Below are 26,121 nucleotides of genomic sequence, written 5' to 3'. Positions count from 1 at the left end.
TCATTTCTTACAGGCGGACTGTCACAGACATCTTCTATGAAAAATCCTTTCCTTAGGATTTTTTCTCCTGAGAAGCTGAGAGACCTCAGGAACAAAATGTAAACAATGATTACCTGCTGCTGTGGAGTGCAACAGGTGGATCTGTGATTGGCCCATGTTAGTTGTTTCTAATTAATGGACAATCACAGTCCAGCTATCTTGGACTCTGTCCGAGCCACAAGCCTTTGTTATCATTCTTTCTTTTTCTATTCTTAGCTATCCTTCTGATGAAATCCTTTCTTCTATTCTTTTAGTATAGTTTTAATAGAATATATATAATAAATAATAAATCAAGCCTTCTGAAACATGGAGTCAGATCCTCGTCTCTTCCCTCATCCTCGGACCCCTGTGAACACGGTCACAGCAGACTTTATTTCTTAACCCAGACATTTCTTACTCTGAAGTTATAAAATGTATACCACTATATAAAGCAGTAAATAAAATATCCTGAAGATCACATTCCCCCCAAAAATCATGCCATGGTCAAAGTGAAGAAGTGCTGCTATTTCACTTTTTAAGTGTATTTGACTCTGGCAGTCTCTTGGGTTTGCCAAAGTTTAAAAAAAGAAATTACCTGCACATAAAAGGTTCGAGAAGTTGTTACAATTTCAAAGAGATTGTCTCTCATCATTATATCACTGCAAATGAAATACAAAAATACTTCAAAAGCAAGTACAACTTTCCCACTGTATTTTAACAAGACTGTAGAACTGGCAGAGAATCAGAGCATTTGCTGGCCTGACTTTTGCATTTCTTTATCACTCTACTGGTTTTTTTACTATTTTTTTACTAATTTTAGCCCTAGGACTCTTTAGTTTACCAGTGGCACATGTACTTTTAATTGGAACATTTAAAATCATATAACATTAAGTCTAAAATATATTTTAATCATACATTTTTAATTGGAACATTCTAAATCATATGTTAGGTTAAAAAATATTTATCATTCTAGTCAAATTTCTATAAGTAGTCTGCTAAAGAAGAAACAGAAAAATCAGTATCTTTTAAGTGCTACAAAAGCAAATATTCTTTAGTGTATTGCCATTTGGTAGGAGGGAAACAGGAGGGTGAAGAGTGTTCTCAGCCAGATTCATCCTTTTAACACGTGTTAATGTCCTCTAAAGGTTTAGAGATTATCTAAGCAGAGTAGAGACTCCTGAAATTGCTGCCTCAGACCAGACAGCACCCACATATCTCTAACTCTTGGTTCCATGATATTCCCTTGTTCCGCCCTTTTGCCAATTTGCAAGTTTGAAACACACATTAATACAGAACCCTCAAAACCCATTTAATGCACAAAACAATGTGCTGTCCCATAAAGAAGGAACATCCCACATGCACACATCGAGTGAAGTTATTGAACTTCTCCAAAGTTCAGCCTGGTCATGACCAAGCAGGCAATTCCATCCCATGTAATGACATCAGTGCTTCCCTCCTCACCTCTGTTTGCATTCCTGAACTTTATGGACCTCCTTAAGTGGTATAACCCTGAGAGGTTCCTTTTCCTGTAAAAAGAAACATGTTTTAGTACAGCATATTTAATAACTAGAACAGAAAGCCAGAGGCCAGGACAGCAGTAGTCTTACATAAATGAGACTTTCAAGGCAGTCAGTATGAAAAAAGTGGTGTCAACCAAAATTTCACTTGCTTTTGTAAGTATTAAACCAACCATGGCACTTGCAATGAAGAAGAGGGCAAATCAAGTAGCAAAACCTCCCAAAACATTAATTCCATACTATAATGAAGAGAACCATGCTGTCCTCTTCCCCTAAACAGAGCAGACAACTGACCCTGGCCTCAAGCAGCTCATTTCATTAAAATTTTGATTACATTAATCTGCTATGAAATGCTACCATAGAAGATGCTATGTTAATTGGACTGCATGACATGGCTTTAAGTGAGATTAACAGTACCCTACACTTAATACAATTTAAAGTACTACAAAGAAACCAGTCCTCAACACCTGCAAAAGAGCAAGTACTCTCAAAGAAATTCTGTTACCATAACAAAAGTAAGTGTTAAAGTTTCACACAACAGGAAAAAAGTGAGAACATTCAAACAGAAACACTTTCACTTTTCCCATGACAACATAATATCACACACACTATTATTTTCTAGTGGCTGTTGCAGTAAACTACAAGCAACAACTTATTTTACCTCCTACTGTGATTTCTTTAGGCCAAGTTACAATGGATTGCTTCACTTGGCTACAACTTCCAGATAAAACAAAGGCTTTCAGCTCTGCAATGACTTCCTCTACCATTTCTGTAACAGATACTTAGCAGATTTATGCTGAGCAAGCAGCAAATGTCACTCAAATGTAACCATGCTGCAAGAGCAGTTTCCATTAATCATTTTGCTCTTTAGCAGATCAAATGTAGAAAGTTTAAAACCCAATGTTTTCAGTTATAGTGCTCCTTGTATCTCTTCTCTGCTGTTCTTAGATTCAATCATCCATTAAAATGCATTTTCAAAGTAATACATCAACTGTGAAGATCATCTCTGGAGTACAGACACCTCTTGGGGGGAGAAGCCCAGCTCAGAAATGATCATTTTCTGGGTCTCCTATTGCCTGTATTGCACTGTGCTCCTGTGGACTGGCACAGGCTCAAGGAACACAATGAAACACGGGAAGTGAGAGTATTTCTACCATCCTTCAATTCCACTCTCCCACAGTACAATTCTTCACTGGGTTAGAACTTGTTTGTGAGCAATCTGAGCTCAGATTTGTTTTTTAAATAAAAATAGAGGGTTTCTTATAGGCAGTGAGTCAGAACTGCTCTGCTGACAGCTTAACAAAGATAATGATGCAAGATCAAACCCCTGCTACTGCTGCAGATGCCCTCATTAGAAATGAAATCAAAGTTAACTTCAAAAACAGCCTGAAATTTAGGTTCTTGACATTTTACATCTTATGTTTGGCCTGTAAACTCAATTCTCCTTAATTTATAATACTCTACAACTCAGGTTTCATTCCTTAGGTACAGATTTTCTTACATTTAGTCTGTTTTACCAAAAAAGGAATCCCACATTTACGTGTCTTCAGAACCAGCCATTTAATTTTTAAATGAAACCTGAAGGCATGTAACATCTGGTCAAAATCAGCCAAAAACTTAAGAGTGACAGAGGAAGAAGAAAGGTCATGAAGCTAAAAGAAACTCGGCAAATGTTGCTGTTGAACAGAAAATCAAGAGGTTTTTGTCCATCTTGGCTGCCCTGATGAAACAAATGTGTGGGAGAAGATCCCATCATCTGGATGATAAAGCATAATTCTAACTTTAAATGAAGAATTGCAAGATTAGTTTTGTCTTTCTCAGAGTGATCAGCTATTACAACAACACAATTAATTTTATAAGAGTGTAAAATGACAAAGTACTAATACAAGAATCAGGGTGAGTGCAGAGTAGATTTTATTATTGTTCTTTGTGAGCAGGCTCCCAAACAGATTGAACAGTTGTCCCATTAATTTTTTTGTTCTTTCCAGTCATGAAAAGTTATTACAGTACAGGCTCAAGAGCTGCAGGAGCAGCAGAGTACATTTCTCAAACACAAGCAGATTCCTTGTAACTGTCACTGGAAAATAACACAGAACTGGAAACTTACCAGTTCAGACTTGAAATATCCTATTGTGTTTTCATCTAATTGAAAGTATCTTCTCTTCCAGTTCTTCATCTGTTAAGGGAAAATAATAAATATTTGTTTATTTTACATATAAAATAAAATAGACTTACATGTAATGTATTATGAATATATTGAATTATAGTTACCATTCTAGCTTTTATCTATAGTACAATATTGTGCAATTCCTAACTATTCATTTGGAATAGTGTTTTCATTATAGTTTATTATAATAACAAATTTTGCATCTTTAGTGTCCCCAAGATAATTATGGATTACTTTGCCCAATTAATAATTTTTTTGGAAAAAAATTTAAAAAATTAAAAATTCTTAAAGTTACTATTTTCTAAGATTTATTCAAACTGTAGAAACTCAGCAGCAGAACTATTCTATGGGAAAAACTGGAAGACAATACATCACAGGTTTCTAGTTTATTTTTAACTAAAAAAGGGATGTCATAAAAGGAAGCTTCATAATCCAAGATAAAAAGAGTCTGAGAACTCAAAGATGTATATCTTGCTTAATCTGAACTATCTGTTCCTTCTTCTAGCAAGGCATCTCATGAACAGCTCCACTTGTGTTAATAAGTCTGATAAGATGCACAATTCTTCCTCTGAACTGCAAAATCAGCTTTTTCTAAACATTTGACTGATTTAAAAAGCAGGCACTGGACTTCTGTCCCAATTTAGATGGTTTAGTAAGCAAAATAAGGATCTCTACAGAATGTAGAACAGGAGAATTCCCAGCTGCATGCACCAACCATTACATGCAAGTCTGGGAACACACTTTGCCTCTCTAAAATATCCTCAACAACACAACACTAAAGAAAGTCATGAAAGGAAGTAGCACAGATAAAAATTAAGTGCTACTAGAGGATAAATTTTATCTTTAATTAATCCTTATTACTGTCAGTAGTAAAAAAATCCCTGTCAATTGCCTTTTGTTTTTAATAATACTTACCACTGCTCCTTGTTTGACACAGTAGCCAGCTTTGATAATGGCATTATCTGGGGGATGCTTAGCAGCAAAATAAGGAAGGTGACTTTGTGACCTCTTCAAATAATTCCTGTCAGCCCCTTCACTGCCCTCACTGACTTCTTCTTTCTAGAAAAAACACAGGAAAGTTCAGAATACTCTCAAGTTTTTTTATTTTTCTAAAGGTCAAGGCATAGCTATAGTAGTTACAATAGGAAATAACTTTGTCATGCCATGCTCACAAATCTCATTTCCAAATTGAAAGAACAAAATATTCCAACTGATTTCCAGAGACAACTGAGATTCCCCAAAGGCTGAGTCCTTGCAAGCTGCTCTTAGAAACTAAACCAAGAATGTGCTGAGTACTTTCAAATAATATTGACAAACACTCAGTAAAAAAATGGTACAGATTTAAACTCATGCATGTATTTAGTGCAAACTTGTAACATGGGCAAAACACTAGAGGTGGCTACAGCTAACAAAAAGTTATTTCTAGAACTACAAGACACAGAATTCACCACCTTTTTTAATGCATTTTGGGAGCATACATATCATTTACATGATATTCATCTAATCTGTAACTATTTTCATCTCAGGAAACTTTCAGCAAGAGATTCAGTTCTATCTTTAGCACTGCACAGATTCTACTTCCATAAGCTTATCCAGCCTCTCAAACTTTTTTCTCACTTTTCCTTACAACTTCTTCCTCTTTTTTTCTCTTAAAGGGGCAGAACTTCATCACTCTTAACACCAACAATTAATTTCACACAGACAAAGTATTATTAATATACTAACAGGTATGTGTGAGCAAAAAAAAAAATCGGTACTCAAGCAAATCTTTAAAATCTTATATAAAGGGAATAAAATCCTCAGAACCTCCACTCAGTATAATAAAAGGTGCATATAAAAGTACATCTTTGTGTGTCAAATATTAACCCACTTGTTTGGAGGGTGTTACCTGGGTGGGTGTAATGATGGGAACACCACCAACAATTTCTGTCCTGTAAGAGACTTGCTTCTTTCCACCTGGGCTTTCAGCTTGACGATTTGCATTATCCATTTGGCAGAGAGGATCAGACTGCTTTGGTACCTGCAGTTGGAATGTGAGAATTGACATCAGTTTCATGAAGAAAAGCCAAAAGCCCTGAGCATTACTCAAGAATTTTGAGGCATTTTCAGCAGGATTTAACAAATGGTCACTAACTGTAAAAGGCTAAAAATGGCTTATACAAAAATTTGTTGTAATGACTATGCTTTAGTGCTCCAGAGGAAAGTGGTGCCAACAAAGACATTTCAGTGCATGAAATCAGTTGCAAGCTTTGAAGATTAAGTGCATCACTGAATCTTCACGAAGCACTGAGAACTGGTTCTTTATTTTTCAGCTGCTTTCAGTTTTAGTAAGAAAGTGGTGGAGATGCCCCAGTGCCTGCAGAGCCAGCACAGCAAGGCCATAAACACTGGGACTTTGGTCACACAGGGTGTCTGACCACTGTGACATTTGTCCTCACATGTACTTGGCATGAAGATTGTGTTACTGCCCCCATTAATCATACATGTATTGCTAAATTCTGGCCAAAGTGAGCCTGCCTACCTAACTATCAGTAACTATTAGATAATTCTCTCAAATGTGCAACTAAGGGCATCAAAATTCCACATGAATTTGATTTCCCTCTAAGTGTTTTGATCTAAAAAGTTTACTCAGTCTCCTGAGTAAACTTGTTTAACCTAAGAAATGCAGTGACTACAAGACCTTTTTCATTTCTAATCTCCTTCACCTCTAATATTAACATAGCACATCTGAAGTGACTTCAACAAGAGGAGATCAAGTCTCACACCCAAATACCTCACCCAGCAACCTACTGGGTATTTACAGAGGACATCCAAACTCCTTCAGAAAGAAGGACACACAAATTGTCCATCCAAGACTGTGACACATTCAGAACTTGGAACTGAACTGATCTAGACAAGAAAGCAAAGCTACTTTATAGTCTGTGATTCAAGTTCCTGTGCCCAGGAGTGCTCATTTTACAAAATGCAGCCTGCAGGGAAGTACAGACAGTGCTGAGAGCAGATGTCAGCCTAGGACAGTGTCCTGCTGGCCACCCCTCTGCCAGGGACTCCATCCCCAGCCAAGTCCAGCACTGAAGGATAAGTGAGCCTCAGCCTTTGCAAAGCAGGGTTTGCAGCTACAGCTTTGTGGGCAAGTGCTTCAGCTGTCACAGACTCCTACTGAAAATGCTGCAGACCAAGCCCACAGCCACCTCCTCACACAAAGGCATTTTCAACCAGCACTCAACAACGGGTACACAGTGTGCTAGGCTGCAGAGGCTCACAGTCATTCTGACATTATCAGCACTCAAGAGGACTAAAACATGCAATGAGTCTTGGAGGATTACAATCTGCAGCAAGTAATGCTCATATTAAAATAATTGAGTGATCTTAATTATTTGATTCAATAATGGGCTTTACTTAATACTGTACTCGAGCTGTTCAAAGCCTTGTTCCTTCAAAGACAAAATACTAATGATTTCACCAGCCATCTCAAATGCAAGCTAAACAGATGATAAACAGCAATCACTCTAAATTGATGCAATCATTTATTCATTTATTCACTTAATTTCTTCAACTGGGAACAGCTCAGGCCTGGTTGTGGTGCATCCTCTTTATGAAAAACCCAAGTGAGAAGGCTTTGTGCTTCTGTTTTTTTAAAATTTTTTATTAGCAGTAGCATTTTTATAACTGCAAAGAATGGGCTGTATTAAAACAGTGCAAAGAACTCATGTAAACATCCACAGATAACCCAAAAGTGAGAAAGTGACTGACAACAAACACAAAAGTGTGCACCCATGCTCAGAACCCCTTCTTTGTCGGGGTGTGCTCTCAGAAGTGCTCACTGTCATCACTTCCCCAAAACTGGAGAAAATAAAACCATAACTTCTGCCTCCTGAAAAGACTGAGATAACACGTGGGGGTTTCTATCATGAGATAACAACTTGTCCTGGTACAACCCAGAAAAGAAATTTAACATTTACCAGAAGAACCATCAATGCTTCTTTGCATGGATGTTACTCAAAATAAGGAGAGAGCCTTTGGAGCTTGATCAATATTTTCGTGATAGTTTAAGAAATACCAAATTTTGACAGCAGGTAAAAGTATGTGTATCTTTTCATTGCTTGCTGGATACTTCAAATAATATTAAGTATGCAAAGTTAATTTTAAATTATTAGAAAAAAAATCCTAACCTGTAATTAAAAACAGAATCTTTTGTCCAATTTCCAAAAAGAAAGTTAAACTCAAATTTAGGGGGAGTTCTCTACAGTTTCTCCAAGTACTGCAAAGTCAAGCCAAGACTTGTTTGTGGTGATAGAAACTGGAGGCAAAGGTTACATTTAAGCACCTTGAGACAGTCACCATTTGAAAGCACTGCTAAAGATCAACTCAACCACTTACTGTGATTTTGGTAGCTTTGTTCAGAACATTTACCCATTCAACTAGGTCCTGCTGATCATTGGCTTGTAGAAAGTATTTTCTCATCCCTGCATTCATAACTGTTAAAAACCATTATGAAAAGTTAACAACACTGAAATTTAAGAGCAAACTTAATATCATTATGAAAATATTTGAATTCAGATGAAAATTCCATTTAAAGAATTTAAGTGGTCTGCTGTGTTTCGTTTTAGGAAGTCATCTTAAGGCACATAAATCCACTTGATTGCTTCATTCTAAAAAATAGTAATTTAAGCTCTCCACTTAAATGGCATGATACAAACTTTGAAAATTGATTTTTTCTGACATAGAAATGAAGTCTTGAATTTTATCAAAATATTCTACAGTTCCATTTCCTCTTTCTCAATTTCCCCATGCAACAAGTCTTATACCTGGGGACTTCTACAATTCCTCCTTTTAATCCTCTGCCCAGAATCTGTTATCCTTTGTGACATTACAAACATGACTGTGGTCACTGATTTACTTTTTAATTTTTTTTTTTTAATTTCTGGGAAAATCAGTATTAATTACTAAGTATATGATGCACAGGACCAAACAACTTTAAGACAGCTACAACACAAATATTATTTTACTTTAGTGACTTGGCAGAGAAACATATTTTAATGAGTTTATATCTCTACCTCACAGCCCCTGGCATCCTTTATCCAAAAAGAACAAAGACATTTCAGTGTAACAGCAAAAAAAAAAAAAAAATCATGGCTAATTCTTGAAATAGGTTTTACAGTGATTAAAACCATCTGAATATAAAGACAGTAAATTTGTATTTTTCCTCTACCAAGTATGAAAACTCTTTAATAAATTAGAGATATTTAAGCCAGCATCTTGGATCACTAAGGTGTTTTAGAGCTGGCCCACTGACAGGAGAAACTTTACAAGTGCTGAGGACAAAGCACAGATGTGCAGAGGAATCTGTAATCTGTAGATGGCACTGAACTGACACACCAGGTACTTGCCTAAACCAGGAGGAGCTTTAGGATTATTTAAAGCTTCAGTAAATTTTAAACAAATTTAAACCTAGAAGGCACCCCAATATTTTTTTTTTTTTGTGCAGCAACAGAAGCTGAAATTTGACTTAAGAGCATTGGCTGAGAGTATTTTTAGATCAGTTAAATCAACTCTTTCATCAGTAAAACAGATTTCAATAGTTAAATTTCTTGTCTTCCCAGCTGACAGGCAGACCACATTTCTGAAAACAACTGTCATTACTTATTAATGCCTCAAAAATTTCAGACATCTGAAAAAACACCTCTCACCTACTCCTCATTAAGCTGCAATATGAAAAAACACAAAAACACCTTATGAGGAAGCCAACATTTCCATCATACTAAAGAAGAAAGTGAATACAAGGTATTTTTTAAACACTCCCAGCTGTAGCTGGTAGCAGAACTGCAGAACATTATCCCTGTTCCAAATGTCTGAAGAAGGCACCTGATGCACACAGCACAAGTCAAACTCACCAAAACAGAACTCTGCCTTTGGCCTCAGCTTCGTTGCATCGCTAACCTAGAAGGGAAATTAAAATTATAAATGTCACAAAATGCACATCAGATATCACAAGTTTTATTCTGTTTCAAGGGGGTAAATTCAATGATTAGCAGCACAGCAAGGTGGTTCAGGCATAATGACAAAGAGAACTAAAACAAAAATGAAAGACAAAAAAGGAAGATGGGAAGATGCAGTATTGACAACAAAAAGTGCAAAGGAAGAACAAGAAATGAGCAGAAAGACAAGAAAAGGTAAAGTATTTTTCTCCATTTATTTGTTAATGCAGTATCTGCTACAAATTTAACCATGGAAACTTCTTAGTTCACAGTTCCCTTTCAGACATATTTAGAACTAACTGTACACACAGTGTGAAGGACTAAATATATTTTAGAAATTTTTCTGTCCTGTCTACTCCAAGTAATTATTACTTGCAAGGTATCACACCCAAAGACATCTTCCCCTTCATAAATGACCTGTCTTTTTGCCAAGACTAATGGGAAATTGAATACTCATAAAGAACTGAAATGTCAATTTTATGAGCACAAAGAGCTGCTGTTTGAAATCACTAGACAAACTTAGACAACACAGTAATTAATCTGTTCTTATTTTAACCTGAAGCTATTGAAGTGTTTTAACACTTCTCTAGTTCAGGAGTATCACAGAAGCAAAAGGAGTAAGTGGCATTTATATTTGTCTGAAGTTGAGGCCCTTGGTAGTTACCACCAAGAATTTAATGAGTGTCTCACATATTAATTATCTCACCTTTGAAATATAGGTAAGTTTAATGGCCCCAACAGGTGGAGATCCAGAGGGAAGATTCTGAAACAAATCACATATGTTACAAAGTGAAACTAGTTTATTCTCATGCCACAATCAGTGTTGATGCATAAAAAGCAAGTAATGCCACAAACAAAAAGAAAATCCTACATATTTTTATAGACAATGCACAATGTACGCTTGAAACAGGATCTAAACTACTTGTTTATTATACACACATCTGTTAACTAAAAACAGAAAGACTGCTAGAAACAATACAAATAGTAATTGTTTCAGAGGTTTATGTATTTTACTAGAGGAAAAAGGATTCTTGTGGCTCTGCATCCAGGAAATCCGGAAAGAATACTTTTTCCTTAACAGATGTTGGAGTCTCTTGTACTTTGACCAGGGCAGGAGGAAGGGACAAGAAGTGACATTCATCTATTATGCCAGATACTTCAAAGGCCATCTCACATATTTTCCATTCACTTCAGGGATTTAGGAAGGCCTTCACATAGTTACAAGAACTCTGCAGTTCTTCAAAATTACTGCAGTGGAAGAAAATCAAGAAGTTTCTTCTCTTGCAAGAAACCCTTTCATTTGTGCATGTAAAATAAAAGGCCTAACCTAGGCCTGGGTGTGCACTGCAAATATCATTAAGTCTTAAAACTTCTGAGGAACTGCAATTACTACAGCACTTCAAGATTTTGTCCACACGCCCTGAATTGCTTCTTTTCACTCAGATCAAATGTTTGAAGCCTGTGTTACTTGCAGAAATTCTTTTTCTCCTCAGCGAGAACTGCTAAATGCTTCAGTCACAAGTCACATCCATCGAGCTGCACCTCATTTACATTTTGTTTTTGCTGGTTCCTTTGAACAGCAGACTGATGCTTTTTAACTCTGCTGCTCCTGGCAGAAGGGTACATGGATATTCTTCTGGCAGGCAGCTGTCAGCTGACCTGGATCCTGTGCTCAAACCTTCAGCAATTATCTCTTCTTGCCTCTGCTAGGAAACACAGGGATGCAGGCACATTGTAAAAGCAGCTTTTTTTTTTTCTAAAGGCTGCTCTCCATGCCAATGGACACAAGCTGTCCTCACTCATACACCATCCATGCTGGACTGCAATTGCAGGGTTCATTAAAAATTACTTTTCAATGACTGATTCTATTGAGGGAAAGCAATGTGTAATGCAAGGAAAACCACACACTACCACGTAAGGTTAAAGGTGAACAAAACACCAGGGTGTGTGTGATTTGGCTCATCTGGTTATATTAACCTGATTTACAATTATTTCATTTACACAATGATTTTTTTTCCCCAGCTTCCAGGTCCACGACACTAAACCCCACTTTGCTTTTGCGAATTCGTTAGAAAATCCAGAATTGAGACAAACTCCTGGCAGGACCAGCTCACCTGTGGGTTATCCATGTACCACACCAGGTTGTCCTCCTGTGTGTCCAGGATGAAGTACCGCCGCAGGAATTTCCCACTATTCTCATTTTCCTCAATGTCTAAGAAACCACAGATGCGATTCTGGCGATCCACATAAGGCATTTCTGACCCTGGACATCACACTGCACAACAAAAAGCACAGGAGGTAAGCAAAGTTCCTTGTTGCTAATTTTAAGACTGCTCGGTGCATGACATTTTGAGCAGTTTCAATCAGTAGCTTCAAGAAGTTTCTATGGGAGGGTAAGTGAAGCGTAGCTGCTCCCCACACCACCACCACCACTGCATTTTCAGAAAGGACTTTCGTACTTTGCAGTGTGTATTTAGCAGATCCAACAGCCTAAGTGTAAAGTTACAAGTGGGAAGCAGCAGATGAGCATCAAGACTTTGACAAGATCACTGAAAAAGAAAGGTTCTCCTTCACAACATGCACGAAATTGAGACAGCAGTGGGGGTTACACTTCCTCCTTTGACATTGCCTCTCACGGCCAAGAAAGAATCTTTAGGAGCTCCACTGCCCACTGCAATTTTTCATATCTAGCTTATGCAAAAGCAATAAAAAAGCTTTTAGAAACATTGTTCTCATTTTTCTTCTCTCCTACAAAAAGCACTTCACGTCTAGCTCTGTCTAAGAAGACATCTTTTCATTCTTATACATTAAATAGGAAAAATGAAGCTGTATGTGCACTAACAGTGATGTGAACACTCTCTGCTCATGGTACTGAGCTCTAAGTGCACCAGGCTTTTATTTTGGCTTTTGGGGTCTTTTTTTTTTCTTTTTAAATTTGTTCTGCATTAAAAAAATTCAATTACATCTGCATTGTGCCGACCTATTACCCTCTTACCATTCACCTTTTATGGATCTGCCTTTTGCATCATGGGTTTTGCTTCCTTTTATTTTATGGGACAGTCATTTTACTTTAAGAGCCAGTCTTGTAAGACCAAAGATAAATTTGCATACTCATCTAAAAATGATAAAAATCAGGTTGATGCCAATCTTTCCCAGGGCAGGGAAAAAATGATTCAGTCTTCACATTTTGTTACAAAATTCAGAAATAGTACAGATCCAAAAATACTAATGTAAGACACAGAAGGTCTAAGCGCTTCACATTTTTCATAATTTTCCAACTTTTCCAGCTTTAACTGTAATATGGAAGCTTCATTTTAGTATTTCTTTAAACTCTTTACCTTTAGTATTTGAGGTCACTTGATTTAAATACACTTACATACACATACAATGAGAGAGACACCTGATAATTATTTGTAGTTAGCTATTGATACACCACACCAAAACATGAGACAGTTTTTCAAGTGCTGTTTTGGGGAAAGAATCAGTGTTTATTTTAGGGACTCTGATATCCACATTTTTTGGGGGGGGGTGGGGGGAAGATCAATATACAAACATGTAAATGAATAATTGTATTTACAGCTGTCATTCTATAACTAATTAGAACACAAGCAAATTTTTGACTCAATCACTTTGAGAAGCAGTTTTTTAAAAGTCTGTCACCAGCAACAATGGTTTAAATATGCAAAGGTTTATTCTTCAATAAAGTAAGAAAATTTACTAAGGTAATCTAGATTTTCTTGGTGTGCTCCTCACAATTTAAATATCACAGATCTAAGTCAAGTTCTGTAACCAAGTTATATTTATAAGGACCACAAAAATAAACACTTGAGCACTCAGGACAGTATCATTATTTTAACAAACATTCATGAGTAATTCAATGGAGGCTCTTGGGATCACTTCACACTGAAGCAACATCTCCCTATAAACATCGAGGGCAAGCTCAAGGGTAGCTGTTCTCTAAATTACACCTCTAATCTGGCAGAACTTGGCATCACACCTTGTTTGCATTGAAATGAATACAAAAATTGCCATTTATCAGTATTGCCCTAATTTGTACCAGGTGGTTCTTCAACAAGATCATCCAGCATTTCCAGGACACCCTTTAGGCCTCATATCAATAGCTTATGAAGCCCAGAAAAGCCCTGTGCTGAAAAAAAAGCAAATATTGGTGGCTGGTTTCCTGTCTGAGCAGACTTACAGCTGTGTTCTCTGCAGATGTGAAGAAAATGGAACAAGGAAAACTTGTTTTTCAAACAAGATCCGGATTGATTAAAAATCCTTGAATAACACCAAATGAATTTTCAAAGCACTTTCCACTCATAAGAGAATCTATGTTTCAGAAAACCTTTCAAGGAAAATGAAAGGAGGATGCTCATAATGCTCCCTTATGAACATACAATTAGCTAAAGCTGAACTACTCCAATACTTGAATTTTTTTTTCCAGGGCAAAAAACAAAACTCAGAAGCTTTTTCTCATTTGTCAGTAAACTAATTCTCAAAGAAGGAAAAAAAACCCACCCAAACACAAATTAATAAAGATTCTCTATTTCAAAATACTACTAGCTAATTTCTAGCCTACAAAATGATACTTTTTGCACCTACTCTATGCTCTAATGAAAATACACCATAAAGTAACACTAATGTTAAAATGTAAATTGTATAACTGCTGTCTTCTGCAAATTAGTATAAAATTCCTCATGGGATTACAGACCTCTACAAAGAAGAAGAGACAAAAAGACCCAGCCTTTGACTTCATAATAAATTGAAATGTAACACAGTATCATATAACTGTTTTCCATTTTTAAAAGCCTGCTTCCACCCATTACACCTTGGCAAGATTCCCCTGTAAATTAATAGCAATTCTATTCAACCTTCATTAATGAACCACAATTTGCAATGCACATTAAAAAAAAAAAAAAAATCAATTTGTGCCTTTCTTCCAGTTACTAAAGAGACTGAACACATGACAAAGCCACCACCATGATCTCCTTCCTGACAACTCTAGACAGAGCCAAAAAGCATTGATGGAATTGCCATGATTCATACAAGAAACTGCAGAACTCTAACTCAGCATAGGAAATCTGTCTGGAAGACCCCTAGCCTAAGAATTCATCAGAACTTCAACTTAAAAATGTCTTCAGAACACAGATCATGTCTTGCAGAGATGAGATTTTCCATTAAATTATTTGAAGCGATCAGGAAACAAAAACCTCCAAGCCTGTACATTTTACAGCATTATTACATGCACCCTTAGTTATTTTCTGCAGGACAGTGCATTAAATCTTCTAGAATCAAGCATTATAACAGATTATAAGTTCTTAGTAAGGCTGAAGGCACCAAACCTGTTACAGACCATATACAACTTCATTTTATTTTGCTTTCCCTCCCTGCAGTGGAGATGTGGGTCAATGACACTGTGCTACTCCAGGAAAAACATCCCAGTGGCCCATTTCCTCCTGGCTCTTGCCACAGTCCTCCAGAAACAAAGATGTTCTTGCAAAGCCATTTTGTGGTGTATAGTAACACTCTGTAAGAACTCCCAGCTCCTTGAAATTCTTTCCTGGAGGGCTGTGTTACAATGCAAAGAGGAGGTGTCACTTATTTTTGAAGCCTTACATCCCTCTTTCCAGCAGCAGGGTACTAATTTAGGAGGTCCATACCTCACCAGCCTAGCTTCTCTCAGATTTCCCCTCTCCCTCCTCTTTTCCTCTGAGGTACAACACACACTGACATTCCCCAACATTTATATCCCACACTGAGGGCTGCCTGGCCTCCTGGGCACCACTATAAATAAAAATCCCAGATCACCTTCCCCAGTGTCGCTGGAAATGCATGACTGCACCAGCAGGACCTGCAGAGGCACACGAGCATCTCCTCTGCACCATTTATAACACGCAGCTCCAACTCTCCCACATTAATTCCTATTTTTAGCTTCCCACCAGCACCTGTTCTTGACTTCACCTCCATTACAGATTGCTTGCAGCCTTCCTATCTTCAAGTACAAAGTCTAGACAAGACTCAAGTGAGGTGCCAGATAACATTTCTATGGCCCAGTCTCTCCCTTGACTTGATTTCTACAGGTAGGTCCAACTGTGGACCACTGGCTGAATAAAGCAAGTGGAATTCTGTCTTCATGAAAACACCATGCAATAGGCTTTGCACTAAGAGCTTGATTAAGAAATACAAGAATGGGACTTAATACCTCTTTATTTTACATGTCTTTTCCCCAAGCTTTGGGTAATATTTTATTACTTTTATTTTATAATTTTGGGAAATATTTTATTACTTTTATTATTTTGGGTAATGTTTTATTACTTTTATTTCTTTAATTTAGATGAACGGTTCTACTTCCTGCTTTTTAACATTTGGAACTTTGGATTTAACTCAGCCCAGGAGATGACTTTGGGGTTCTTTTTCTATCAGCTAGGAAGATTAAGAAACATCCATTACCTACTTACTCATCCCTATGAAATGAAGAACAACATTCATACACCTCCACTTGATAAATATAAAATGATGCCATGAGTCATGCCCACCCCTCCTCCCCAGCTCTCTTTTTAAGCTCTGCTGTTTACAGCAGCTCCAGCAGCACAAAGGGAAGGTAAAGCAGCATCCCCAGCCATCTCCAGTCTTTCCTGCAGTTCCAGGGACAGCTTCATTAGTGAGGGCTCCTGGCTTTTGCCTAAGCAATTACTCTCAGCTTCCTGCTGTAAATCAGCTGCTCTCCAGCTGGTCATCTCTTTTACTGACCATTTAGTGCCTCCCCAGGGGAAGGGATGAGTTCAGACTGTCCTGCTTATCCCCCGAAGAACACTGCAGTGAAAGCTTTCCTTCTCGTGTACATCCAGGGCAAGGAAAGGGAGCAGGGAGGGGGAAATTCCAACCCTGAGACAAGCAGCTCAGAGCAGCCTCTGAAAACAAGGCACATAAATCTTCCAGAGACAGTAGTTCAAACCTCTTTTTATTTCCTTGAAAACCTTCCAGCACAGGCAGCCCACCAGAGAGACAACTACTACTATGAGACAATCCTGTAAATCCCTGCTCACCTTTGATACAGCTTCCAAAGTACCAAAAACATAAAAAAACCCCCCACAAACAACTAATCCAGGAGCTGGAGAGCTTGACTTGGCTGCAATTCTTTTGACAACAAAAGATAATTCAGGACTGATGGATTTAAAATTACAAGCTCAGTGTTTTAATTTCCCAAAGATCCTCCACTGCCTCATTTTTGTCCTGGAGGGCATAGCAGACATTGGATACTTCTGTTAACAGATTTGCCAGCATCCTCTGACACTGTGATCAACTTTTTAACTACATCTAAAAATGAGATCTGGAAGTCTCCACAATACGCCGCTCCCTAAATTCAGATTCCCGTTCTAAAGTAGTCAAAAAGGAGGAAAAACCAGCTGCAAAAGGCCAGTATTAACTGGAAAACAATTCCTAAGCACAAATCAATTTTCCAAATAAAAAAATATTTAGTACAAGTGGCATTGACCTCTCCTATCCCTGACCAAACTGAGGAATGTCAGAAGATACATCCCTCCCCAGCACTTAATCCAACTTCGAAGCAGAGCACAAAATAGAAAAATCATGGTTGCAGTGATGAATCATCTAACAAAACCAGCAGCCTTATCTTGAACTTCAGTCTTATCCAGTGGTGATTCTGTGTTCAAAATGCTGAGCAGCTGTTTTCCAGGAACACTTGTTAAATCAGGGCAAGCCAACCACTCCCATCTCTTCCAGTGCACCTCAGCCAGTAAAATTATTCATTTTATTCAATACTATCTTCTAATGTTACTTTCACCTCAGGAAAAAAAAATCTATATGTTCTAAGGGAAATCTGGAGTTCTATGGAAAATGTTCTGGAGTTATCTGAATCCATCATTCCCTGGCCTATTTCAAATACTGACCTACAAGTTCCATGATGGAACAGGTACTTCCTCCAATATTTCTGCAGAAATTTCTCTAAGTGATGTTTCCTGTTCTGAACAGAACTATTTTCCTCCATTTTAAGGTATTTGCAATAGCAGCCAAAGGCTTTGGGATATGATGGAATGAGGAAATGCATTGCACAGGATGCAAAACTCCTCTCTGTCACTGATATTTTAAGTCAAAACAACAACAACAAAAAACCACCCTCACCTATTAATGGTTTTTGCCCAGCTAAAACAATTATTTTAATTGTCCCTCTAAATGCACTGAGCTAACACAAATAAAGGGAACCATCCTGTGCAACAAGGCCATTATAAAAAACGCTCTTGAAATTAATCCATTAATAACTTATGAGTGATGACCAGCTTACAAGGCAATGAAGTAAAATAACAAAGCTGAGAGACAGTGACAGAATATGTTCAATAACACAAAGTCTTTACAACAGTCAGATGTAATTTTCATCACTTTATATTAAGCCTCTGGATAATACAGTTACTCAAAAAGGGATATAACCAGAGATAAATACAATAAAAGAAAACAAAATATAGTTACTCTAATTCACTTTGACTTTTATCTCACACAAGCCTCAAAACAAGTTTTTAAATGCTAATTAAACTCAGTTGCATACTAGTTAAAATCCTTAAAAATGCATGTGCAGAGTTGATTCATATTTACAATTTATTTTTATCAGCCTTTTCAAAATTTTAAATAAATGCCACCTACAAAACTCCAAATATGAAAATTAGGTCCCTGTTCTCAAAGATGCTTACATGCTCAGTCTATGGAAAGTGTCCATTCACGACAACCAAAACAAATTAAAAATTAAGCAGGAAATAACCACATTACTTATTAGGATTACTTATTATTACCAGTTAGTCATTAGAAAAAACCCTGTTTAATTTCAATAATAAACTAATAACTGCTTCATCCAGGCCAACCACTCCAAGCACTTGAATTCCACACACTCCCAGCTATTTCAAATTCCCATCTGAATCAAACTACAAATCCTGGTGAAGCTTATTTGACCTTAGGAAGTCCAAAACAAAAAGAAGGTGAGGCTGGTTGAATAATGAATTTTGCCATTTTTGAGCCAGTCTTGCTGATTTTCACTCAGAATCCTGGGTCTAAACTCAGCAGTACAAATAAACATAGATCTTCCTGGGAAGTATGTAAGAAATGGAAAGGCCAGCTGCTTAGGAAATCAGCAGTATCTTCAGTTTTCACAGAATACTCTCAGGCTGTTAAAGAAAGGGCTGGAAATAAAGTGATTTTTCAGTTCATTTCAATATCAAATAATGAAAAGAACATTATCGGGTAAATATGAGAGATGATTTGACCTCTTTTACAGATACAAAAGGATTTAATGAAATCAAAGCACACAAAGTAACTGTTTATCAATTTTGATTTTGTTGATCTGATTTAGCAAATTCAATGCAGAATAAAGAAAAATGCAATGGTTCACCTACATTAAAACTTTGGTAAAGAAAAAAATCATTGCTGTTTAATTTTCACCTAATTTATTTTAATATTTACAGTACAGACTCTGTTCATTTCATTGTATAATCCACCATGTGGGTCAAAATTCCCTCTACTGCAAAGATTTGCTATTTCCTCCAGAATCCAGCTCACTTGTCAGTTATATCAGAACTACACAAGGATTTCCAGAGATTAGGACTAATCTCAAAGCTCTCCAGTAAGTGCAAGTGCAGTGAAAGCTCTTTAGGAAGAACAGGGCTTTGCCTGTCTCACATAACAGACAGACAAATGTGCATTTACAGATGCACAGCTCCTGTTTACCAAGGTGGGAGAGGAAAATTAAGCTCATCAAATGGCAAAGTTTTTAGGACATCACCCTCCCCCCCTCTTTTTTATACACCTTAAATTAAGAAAATCAACCCCCACTCTGGCACATTTAATAGAAGTCTCACCCAACACGCAGATAAACCCCACAAAGTGAAAGTTGCTCTGTTTGTAGCACAGTGCCACCTCACTTGAATCACATCACTCACTGTGACTTCTCTCAGAATTCACTTCCAGCAGCCCTGAGCACAGGGAATTGTCCTCATGGCAGGCACAGCCCTGGCTGTGGCTTTCTGCCTCACCTTCCTCCTCATTTGTGGGATGACACAAACACCAGTTACTGCCCAGCTGCTGCTCTGCACTGACAAAGGTGGTTCTCAAAACCTCACTTATGGTGTGCAGGGAGAAGAACAGCCCTCCACCCACAGAATAATCCCAAAAGTACCAGGTATTGTTGTCTGACCTACACAAAGCAAGGCAGAAAAACCCCAGAAGAATCCCAAGTCCTGTGCACATCCAGCAGCCTGGAAATCCTGGCTGTACCATGAGCATGCATCGGGCTGGTTTTCAGCCTCCCACAAAAAGGCAGCAAATGGACCTCCTGAAGGAATCATGCTCCTCCACCCAAAAATCAGGGCACCAGCACAAAGCAGGAAGACAAATTACACAATAGATAAATTACAGCATCTACAGTGAACTTGATTTAAGGAAGAAACACAAGAAAAAGGTTAATGATAAAAAAATCAAGATAACCAAACCCCAAAATCCTGAATCAGCAGACACACTTTTAACATCCTTTAAGTGACCCAACCTTCCAGCACTGCTGCACACACAGGCATGGTCTCTACCAGACATAGGAATAACTTGCCAGCTGAATTCTTAGCCCAGCCTCAGTTGCCATTTGTCATTTTCAGCCTCCCTAAAGAGTTAACCAACATATTGAACAACATCTTTTGAAGTGCGGTTTTAAGAGCACTGCTCACTCTTACAACAAACCTGGCATGTAACTGTTTTAGTGCTTAACAGAAGAACACTTAATTAAGTCACTAGTCTGAAACAAGTTCCAACACATTTTCTTGGACATGGGATGTAAATGTGGTGGCTACCAAAGCACCCAGGGAGAGCATACACATCAAAACAATAACATATTAAATGCATGAATTTATCACCTATCTGTCAGTATACAGAGACTGTTCCTGGGAGTGTTGACTCTCAACAACAAAAACATGTTTGCAAAGCTTGGTAATTGCTGTCTAGTCTACATTTTCAATTTATAGCAATGACAGTGCCCTATTTTCACCAGAAAGATTTTAAATTCAAAATACTTTCAACTCTGTAACATGAATAAAGACACTGCTCACTAGAGGTGGCAGCAAATTCTTTTTCCTTTTGGGGAGTGAAGAGGCAGAAAAGCCCAACCTCTTTCACATGAAAAGTCAGTAAATCAGGCCCAATTTAAGAGATTCTGCTTACCATGCCAGCAGAAAAAATGAGCTAAATTGATATCTAAAACATCTGGATGCAATGGCTAGCTAGAATTAAAAGCATCTTCAAGAAGAGAACAGCCAACAAAGGAACAGAGAGAGTTTTGCTACTGTCCCCTGTGTGGCAGAACCATAACATAAAAGATTTACATGTTTGTGTGGGTATTTTAAGCATTGTTTTAAAATTCTGTTAAACAAACAAGGCCGTGCAGCGCTCCTTAAAGTTTTAAGGACTTGCTTTCTCTAAGTGACACCAGAGATTTCCAGTCAAAACCTTTTTCCCACTGTATTTTTCTGGTTTTGCTCCCCCTGCCCGGAGCCTACCCCTGGTTTTTTATCTTGGGCAGTGTCTTCAGCCTCTGCCTGACTTGCCCTGACCACTCCTGTGATGCAGAGCTGCTGCCGCTCAGCACTCTCAGCATGAGAATGGAGGGACACAGCAGCAGCTTGTCCCAGGCCACACAGGAAGCTTTTTGGCAAAACAGTGAGCTGAACCTGTTTCCCAAGTCCCAGAGCAGCAACCTCACTATTGAACCACCTTTCTTCTACATAAAATACCTGAAACTATTCAGATTTTAAGGCAAAGGCATATGTTCAAACCTGAAAACTGTTTAAACTGTTGAATGCCACAAATGTCTACCAGACCTGCAACTCCCTACTTGTGCAGATAACATCTGCTAAGATTAAGTGGCTCATACAGTTCTGCACCAGAAAGCTTAATAAGTTCCTTCTCCAAGATTAAAGAAACACCTACACATTCTAGATGCTTCTGCAAGTCCCTGGAGGGAGAAAATGCTGCTTAGTGCTGAGACAATGAACCAGCTTCCTTCCTCAACAGCAACAAAACCCTGCTGCTTTACCTAGCACTGAGAGGAAAGTGATATTTATAGAACTGAGCCCTATACCAACACGTACCTAAATACTGTTAGGGTACAGCATGCATCGAGATGACCTTAGACCTATATATTTTCAAAGTTCTAATTTGAAAGATTTCAAGAGCAGGAAAAAATTTGAAGCAGCTCAGCCACATCCCTCCATTCCAATTCATTTCAGTGATTCTCTGCATTGAAGTACAACTTCAAAACCTGAACCATTCTTGTCACTCAGAGCTCTTCAGCAGGTGACTTTTTTAAAGCTGTTACATTACTTTCATATGTCAAATAAGCTCACTAGGATTATGATATTTAGGTTTCTTATATAATTTTATTAATCACCGACAGCAATGCTTCTAGCCATGTCCCATTGCCTTTAGTTTCAAAACCAAAAGAATACATGCACTGACTGTTGTTTCTTTATATATAATTTCCTGATGACTTCTTAAGCACTTGTTCCATGCTGTAAAAATGTTTTATGCTAAAGCCAGTGACTTAAATTCCCATTTTGGCACTGAAGTAACTTACTATTCTGTATTTTCATGCAATTATACAACTGCACAAAGGTTCACTTGGCTGCAAACCCCAGTAAGTATTTTCTAAGACTGTTCCTATTCTTCATAATTATCAGTGAAAAAAAAAAAAAAAAACCCTGCCAAAACCCATCTTGCAAGACAGATAAGTGCTCTCATATCACAAGCTATTGTTTGTCTAAACACTGATGCAGAGCTGGATACATCCAGAAGCACAGCAGAGCATGCAAGGAAAATTCTCATTAGAACATGTACTCACTCCCCAACACTGCTGGTTTGCTGCACTTTGGAGGAACTGCATTTACCATGATAAGTGTCAGCTTAAATAACCAGGAACAGTCAGTAATAAAGACATCGATGGAATTCTAAATCTACTAAAATAGATTAAGAATTTTGCAGGCCTGGCACTTTGGGCTACATCCAACCCTGCACTGGAGACTGTGTTACAAGCAGAGACCTGTTCTCATTTCAGTAATGTCCTCAAGTTCTTTCTAATCTGTTACAGTCAATAAAAACTGACTTCTGCACTTCCTCTCTTCTACACCAACTCTCTGACATGCTGTCAGCCTTTATTTGAGCTGAGATAGCTCTGCTGCCTTCTGGAACAAGCCCCAGCTACCTGCAAAAAATCTCTTTTCCTGCACTCAGGTCTCTTCCTCCTGCACATGCCTTCTGTATTCCCCATGTGTGTGTCTGTCTTCTGTCACTCAGCTACTACTCCTGAGGAAAAATAAATACAGGAGGAGAGGAGGAGGAAGAGGGGGGAAAGCATGAAGATGCTGCCCGCCTGTTTTCTTTATACTTTTTATACTATTTTCTTTATATATAATGATTCTTCTTTGCCTATCCTCTGATTTGTATGAAAGCATCTGCTCCCCTGAAACATCTCAGCACTGCACTACACCTGCCAGTGACCCACTGAGCATATTCTGCTTTAATTTCACCCTTGAAATGCAGAGGTATGCCATGGAACATGAGGCCAAATGTAGTTTTAAAGCAGAGAAATAGCTCAAGGAAATAGATATGCCTTTAGAATTTATGAATTTGGAATTAAATCTTCTACACTCACAAAATCAAATCACAACGTGTGATAACTGCAGATGGAACCCAGTGAGTCACACAAAGGTTTGTATTTTATGCAAAGCTGACTCCAGCAGTGCAGCACTCAGTGATACCCAGGGCACATCAAACCCCCCAGGTATTATTTCTTGAATTATCAATTTCTGCATCGGTGCTTGTCCATCCCTGAATTAAAAGACTCTCCTCCAAATATCAGCCAGACCCAGCATTTCTCCCTACCACAAAGAGATTTCAACCCACTTTGAATATTTCCTCATGTGACAAAGGGGAAAACTGCACTTCTACACTTCTGTGCTTCACAAACCTGACAGCTTCATGTATTGTTACTGCTGTGACTCTCTCAACTAAAAATAACAAGTAGGAGGAAACAAGACTGAATGGACCTAAAATGAAATTCACTGTTCCATAAGGCAGAGTAACTCATGAGAGAGCAAGCACTCAAAGCAACCACACACACTTCCAGCTCAGTTAGGATTGTGCTTGTGCGGCATCAAAATGAATGCAGCCCAAATATAAAAATAAAAACAAAATAACGAAACAAAACAAAAGCCAAAAAATCCTGTTGCTTTGGTTTCAACAGTGATAAGCCACTCCTCACACACCATAGGCCTCAAAACTGTAGGAGCAAATATGGCTCTGTCCTGCAGGGTCACGTATGGGATTGGGTAAGGAGAAGAGAAAATTCTTCTTTACAGACATTACAGCCTCTATTAGGAAAGCAAGGAATTTGTCAGAAGGCATCAAAAAGTTGATGCTGTTCAGCTTGTTCTATGCCTAGTAGTCTCTTTAAAAGTACTCTGCTTTGAGAAGAAGGTGAAGCATGGAGAGATGGAGCTCTTAAGAATCTAAAAAAAATTTTTAAAGATTCTACCTCTCAGCTTTACTCAGGTAACACCACTCTGCTGATGCCTAACTCAGGAGCTCAGTGTAACAAGTAACTGTTCTGCTTGATTATAAACACAATACACTGCTTAGTGAAAATCAGACATTTTTCTTACAGAAGGCCCCAAAGCAGCAGCCTGCCAGAGAGAAAACTGCTGTCTTCTCCATGCTACTTTGCAAACATTTGATGCAACATAATGCCTTTTACGAAGGTCAGGCATTTAGTTCCTCCCAAGGGAGCTGCACAACACGTATAGAATTTAAGTGTGCCCAACACACAGAGAATTTCGGTCTGCACGACGCACACATAGAGAATTTCAGTCTGCACAACGCACACGTAGAGAATTTCAGTCTGCACAACACATACAGAATTTAAGCCCGTGTTAAGTTCAGCAGCATGTCAAATGCCTATCTGGAATTTTACAGGTGATAAAAACCGCGCATATACCAACAGTGGTTACAGTTTAACATTCATTTATAGTCAAGTTATCCATTTAAGGACACTTTGGCACAGCAAATAACCAGCCCCGGTTACAGCTAAGCCAGAGCACGGCTCGGAGCGTGCCAGGAGCCTCCCCGCACATCCCTCTCCAAAGCCAAAACCAAAGCCAAAGCCAAACCCCAACCGGGCACTGCCCGCTGGCTGCCCCAGCCCCCGAGCTCTGCTGGGCACACCGGGCACTGCCCGCTGGCTGCCCCAGCCCCCGAGCTCTGCTGGGCACACCGGGCACTGCCCGCTGGCTGCCCCAGCCCCCGAGCTCTGCTGGGCACACCGGGCACTGCCCGCTGGCTGCCCCAGCCCCCGAGCTCTGCTGGGCACACCGGGCACTGCCCGCTGGCTGCCCCAGCCCCCGAGCTCTGCTGGGCACACCGGGCACTGCCCGCTGGCTGCCCCAGCCCCCGAGCTCTGCCGGGGCTCCGGGAGGCGCAGCGAGCCGAGGGGGCGGCCCGGAGCCCTCCCGCACGGCGGCTGCGGGCTGTGCCCGGTACCATCGCTGCTGCCCAGCGTGCCCGCACAGCCGAGCGGCGGAGCCGAGCAGAACCGTGACGAGCAATGAGATCACCGCTCCTCTCACCTCCGGGGCCGTGACAGCGCCCTGCCCGCGCCACCGGGGCAGCCCGCACCGCGGCGGAGCCCCCGCGCCGCCGAGCGCCTTCCAGGGAAAGCGGAAAGGAAAAAAGGAGGGAGAGGCGGCAGGACAGTGCCCTGCGCGGTCACACACCGGGCAGGCGCGGAAGGAAGGGCATCACCCGGGGCGGGACGAGCCCCACCCCGGGCCGAGGCACTTACTGGAGTGGTGGCAGTGCGGGAGCCCCGTGAGGAGAGCCGGGCGCTCCCCGGGCCCGCTCCCGGCCCCGCGCCCCGCACCGGGAACGGGCTGATCCCGCCGCCTCCGTCCGCGCTGCCGGCACCCCACTGCGCCTGCGCCGCCGCGCTGCCGCCCGCGCCACCCGCGGCCTGCTGGGACATGTAGTGCGGCGTGGGGGGGCGGGGGCAAGGAGCGGGGCGCGGGGCATGATGGGAATTGTAGTTCAATTACTGGGGGTTTACTGGCGTGTTTGATGGGGAGGCCGCAGTAGGGAGGGAAATGTTGCATATTGTGGAGAAATTCTTCTCTTTGAGCGTGGGGAGGCCCTTGCCCAGAGAAGCTGTGGCTGCCCCATCCTTGGAAGCATCCAAGGCCAGGTTGGACAGGGCTTGGAGCAGCCTGGGAGAGTGGAAGGTATCCCTGCCCATGGATGGGCTTTGAGTCCCTTCCTGCCCAATCTGATTTGTGATCCATGAGTCTATGAACTGCCATTCACCAGCCACATCATGTCTAACAGGCCAAGTGCCAGCTTCTGCACCTGGGATAGA

At 39.7% G+C, this 26,121-nt stretch overlaps 1 protein-coding gene across 4 annotated transcripts in view; it reads right to left on the bottom strand.

Annotated features, from left to right (window-relative positions):
* Positions 1-25,664, bottom strand: part of PLEKHA1 (pleckstrin homology domain containing A1) — a 31,651-nt gene extending 5,987 nt beyond the window's left edge. For 3 of the 4 annotated variants that reach the window (XM_066554771.1, XM_066554774.1, XM_066554775.1), the window contains exons 1-10: positions 25,555-25,664; positions 11,795-11,955; positions 10,387-10,443; positions 9,597-9,642; positions 8,083-8,180; positions 5,591-5,722; positions 4,618-4,761; positions 3,643-3,711; positions 1,480-1,544; positions 614-677 (exon numbers count right to left, since the gene is read on the bottom strand). In XM_066554771.1, the coding sequence (XP_066410868.1) occupies positions 614-677; positions 1,480-1,544; positions 3,643-3,711; positions 4,618-4,761; positions 5,591-5,722; positions 8,083-8,180; positions 9,597-9,642; positions 10,387-10,443; positions 11,795-11,935 (816 nt within the window). In that variant the 5' untranslated portion in view covers positions 11,936-11,955; positions 25,555-25,664. Of the gene's footprint in view, positions 1-613; positions 678-1,479; positions 1,545-3,642; positions 3,712-4,617; positions 4,762-5,590; positions 5,723-8,082; positions 8,181-9,596; positions 9,643-10,386; positions 10,444-11,794; positions 11,956-25,339; positions 25,442-25,554 lie in introns of those variants that run through there. The other variant, XM_066554772.1, reaches the window with a different exon arrangement.
* Between the last annotated feature and the right edge of the window lie 457 nt (positions 25,665-26,121).

Source organism: Molothrus aeneus, chromosome 8, assembly GCF_037042795.1.
Source record: "Molothrus aeneus isolate 106 chromosome 8, BPBGC_Maene_1.0, whole genome shotgun sequence".
Taxonomy (NCBI): domain Eukaryota; kingdom Metazoa; phylum Chordata; class Aves; order Passeriformes; family Icteridae; genus Molothrus; species Molothrus aeneus.
This window is presented reverse-complemented; position numbering and strand designations above follow the sequence as displayed.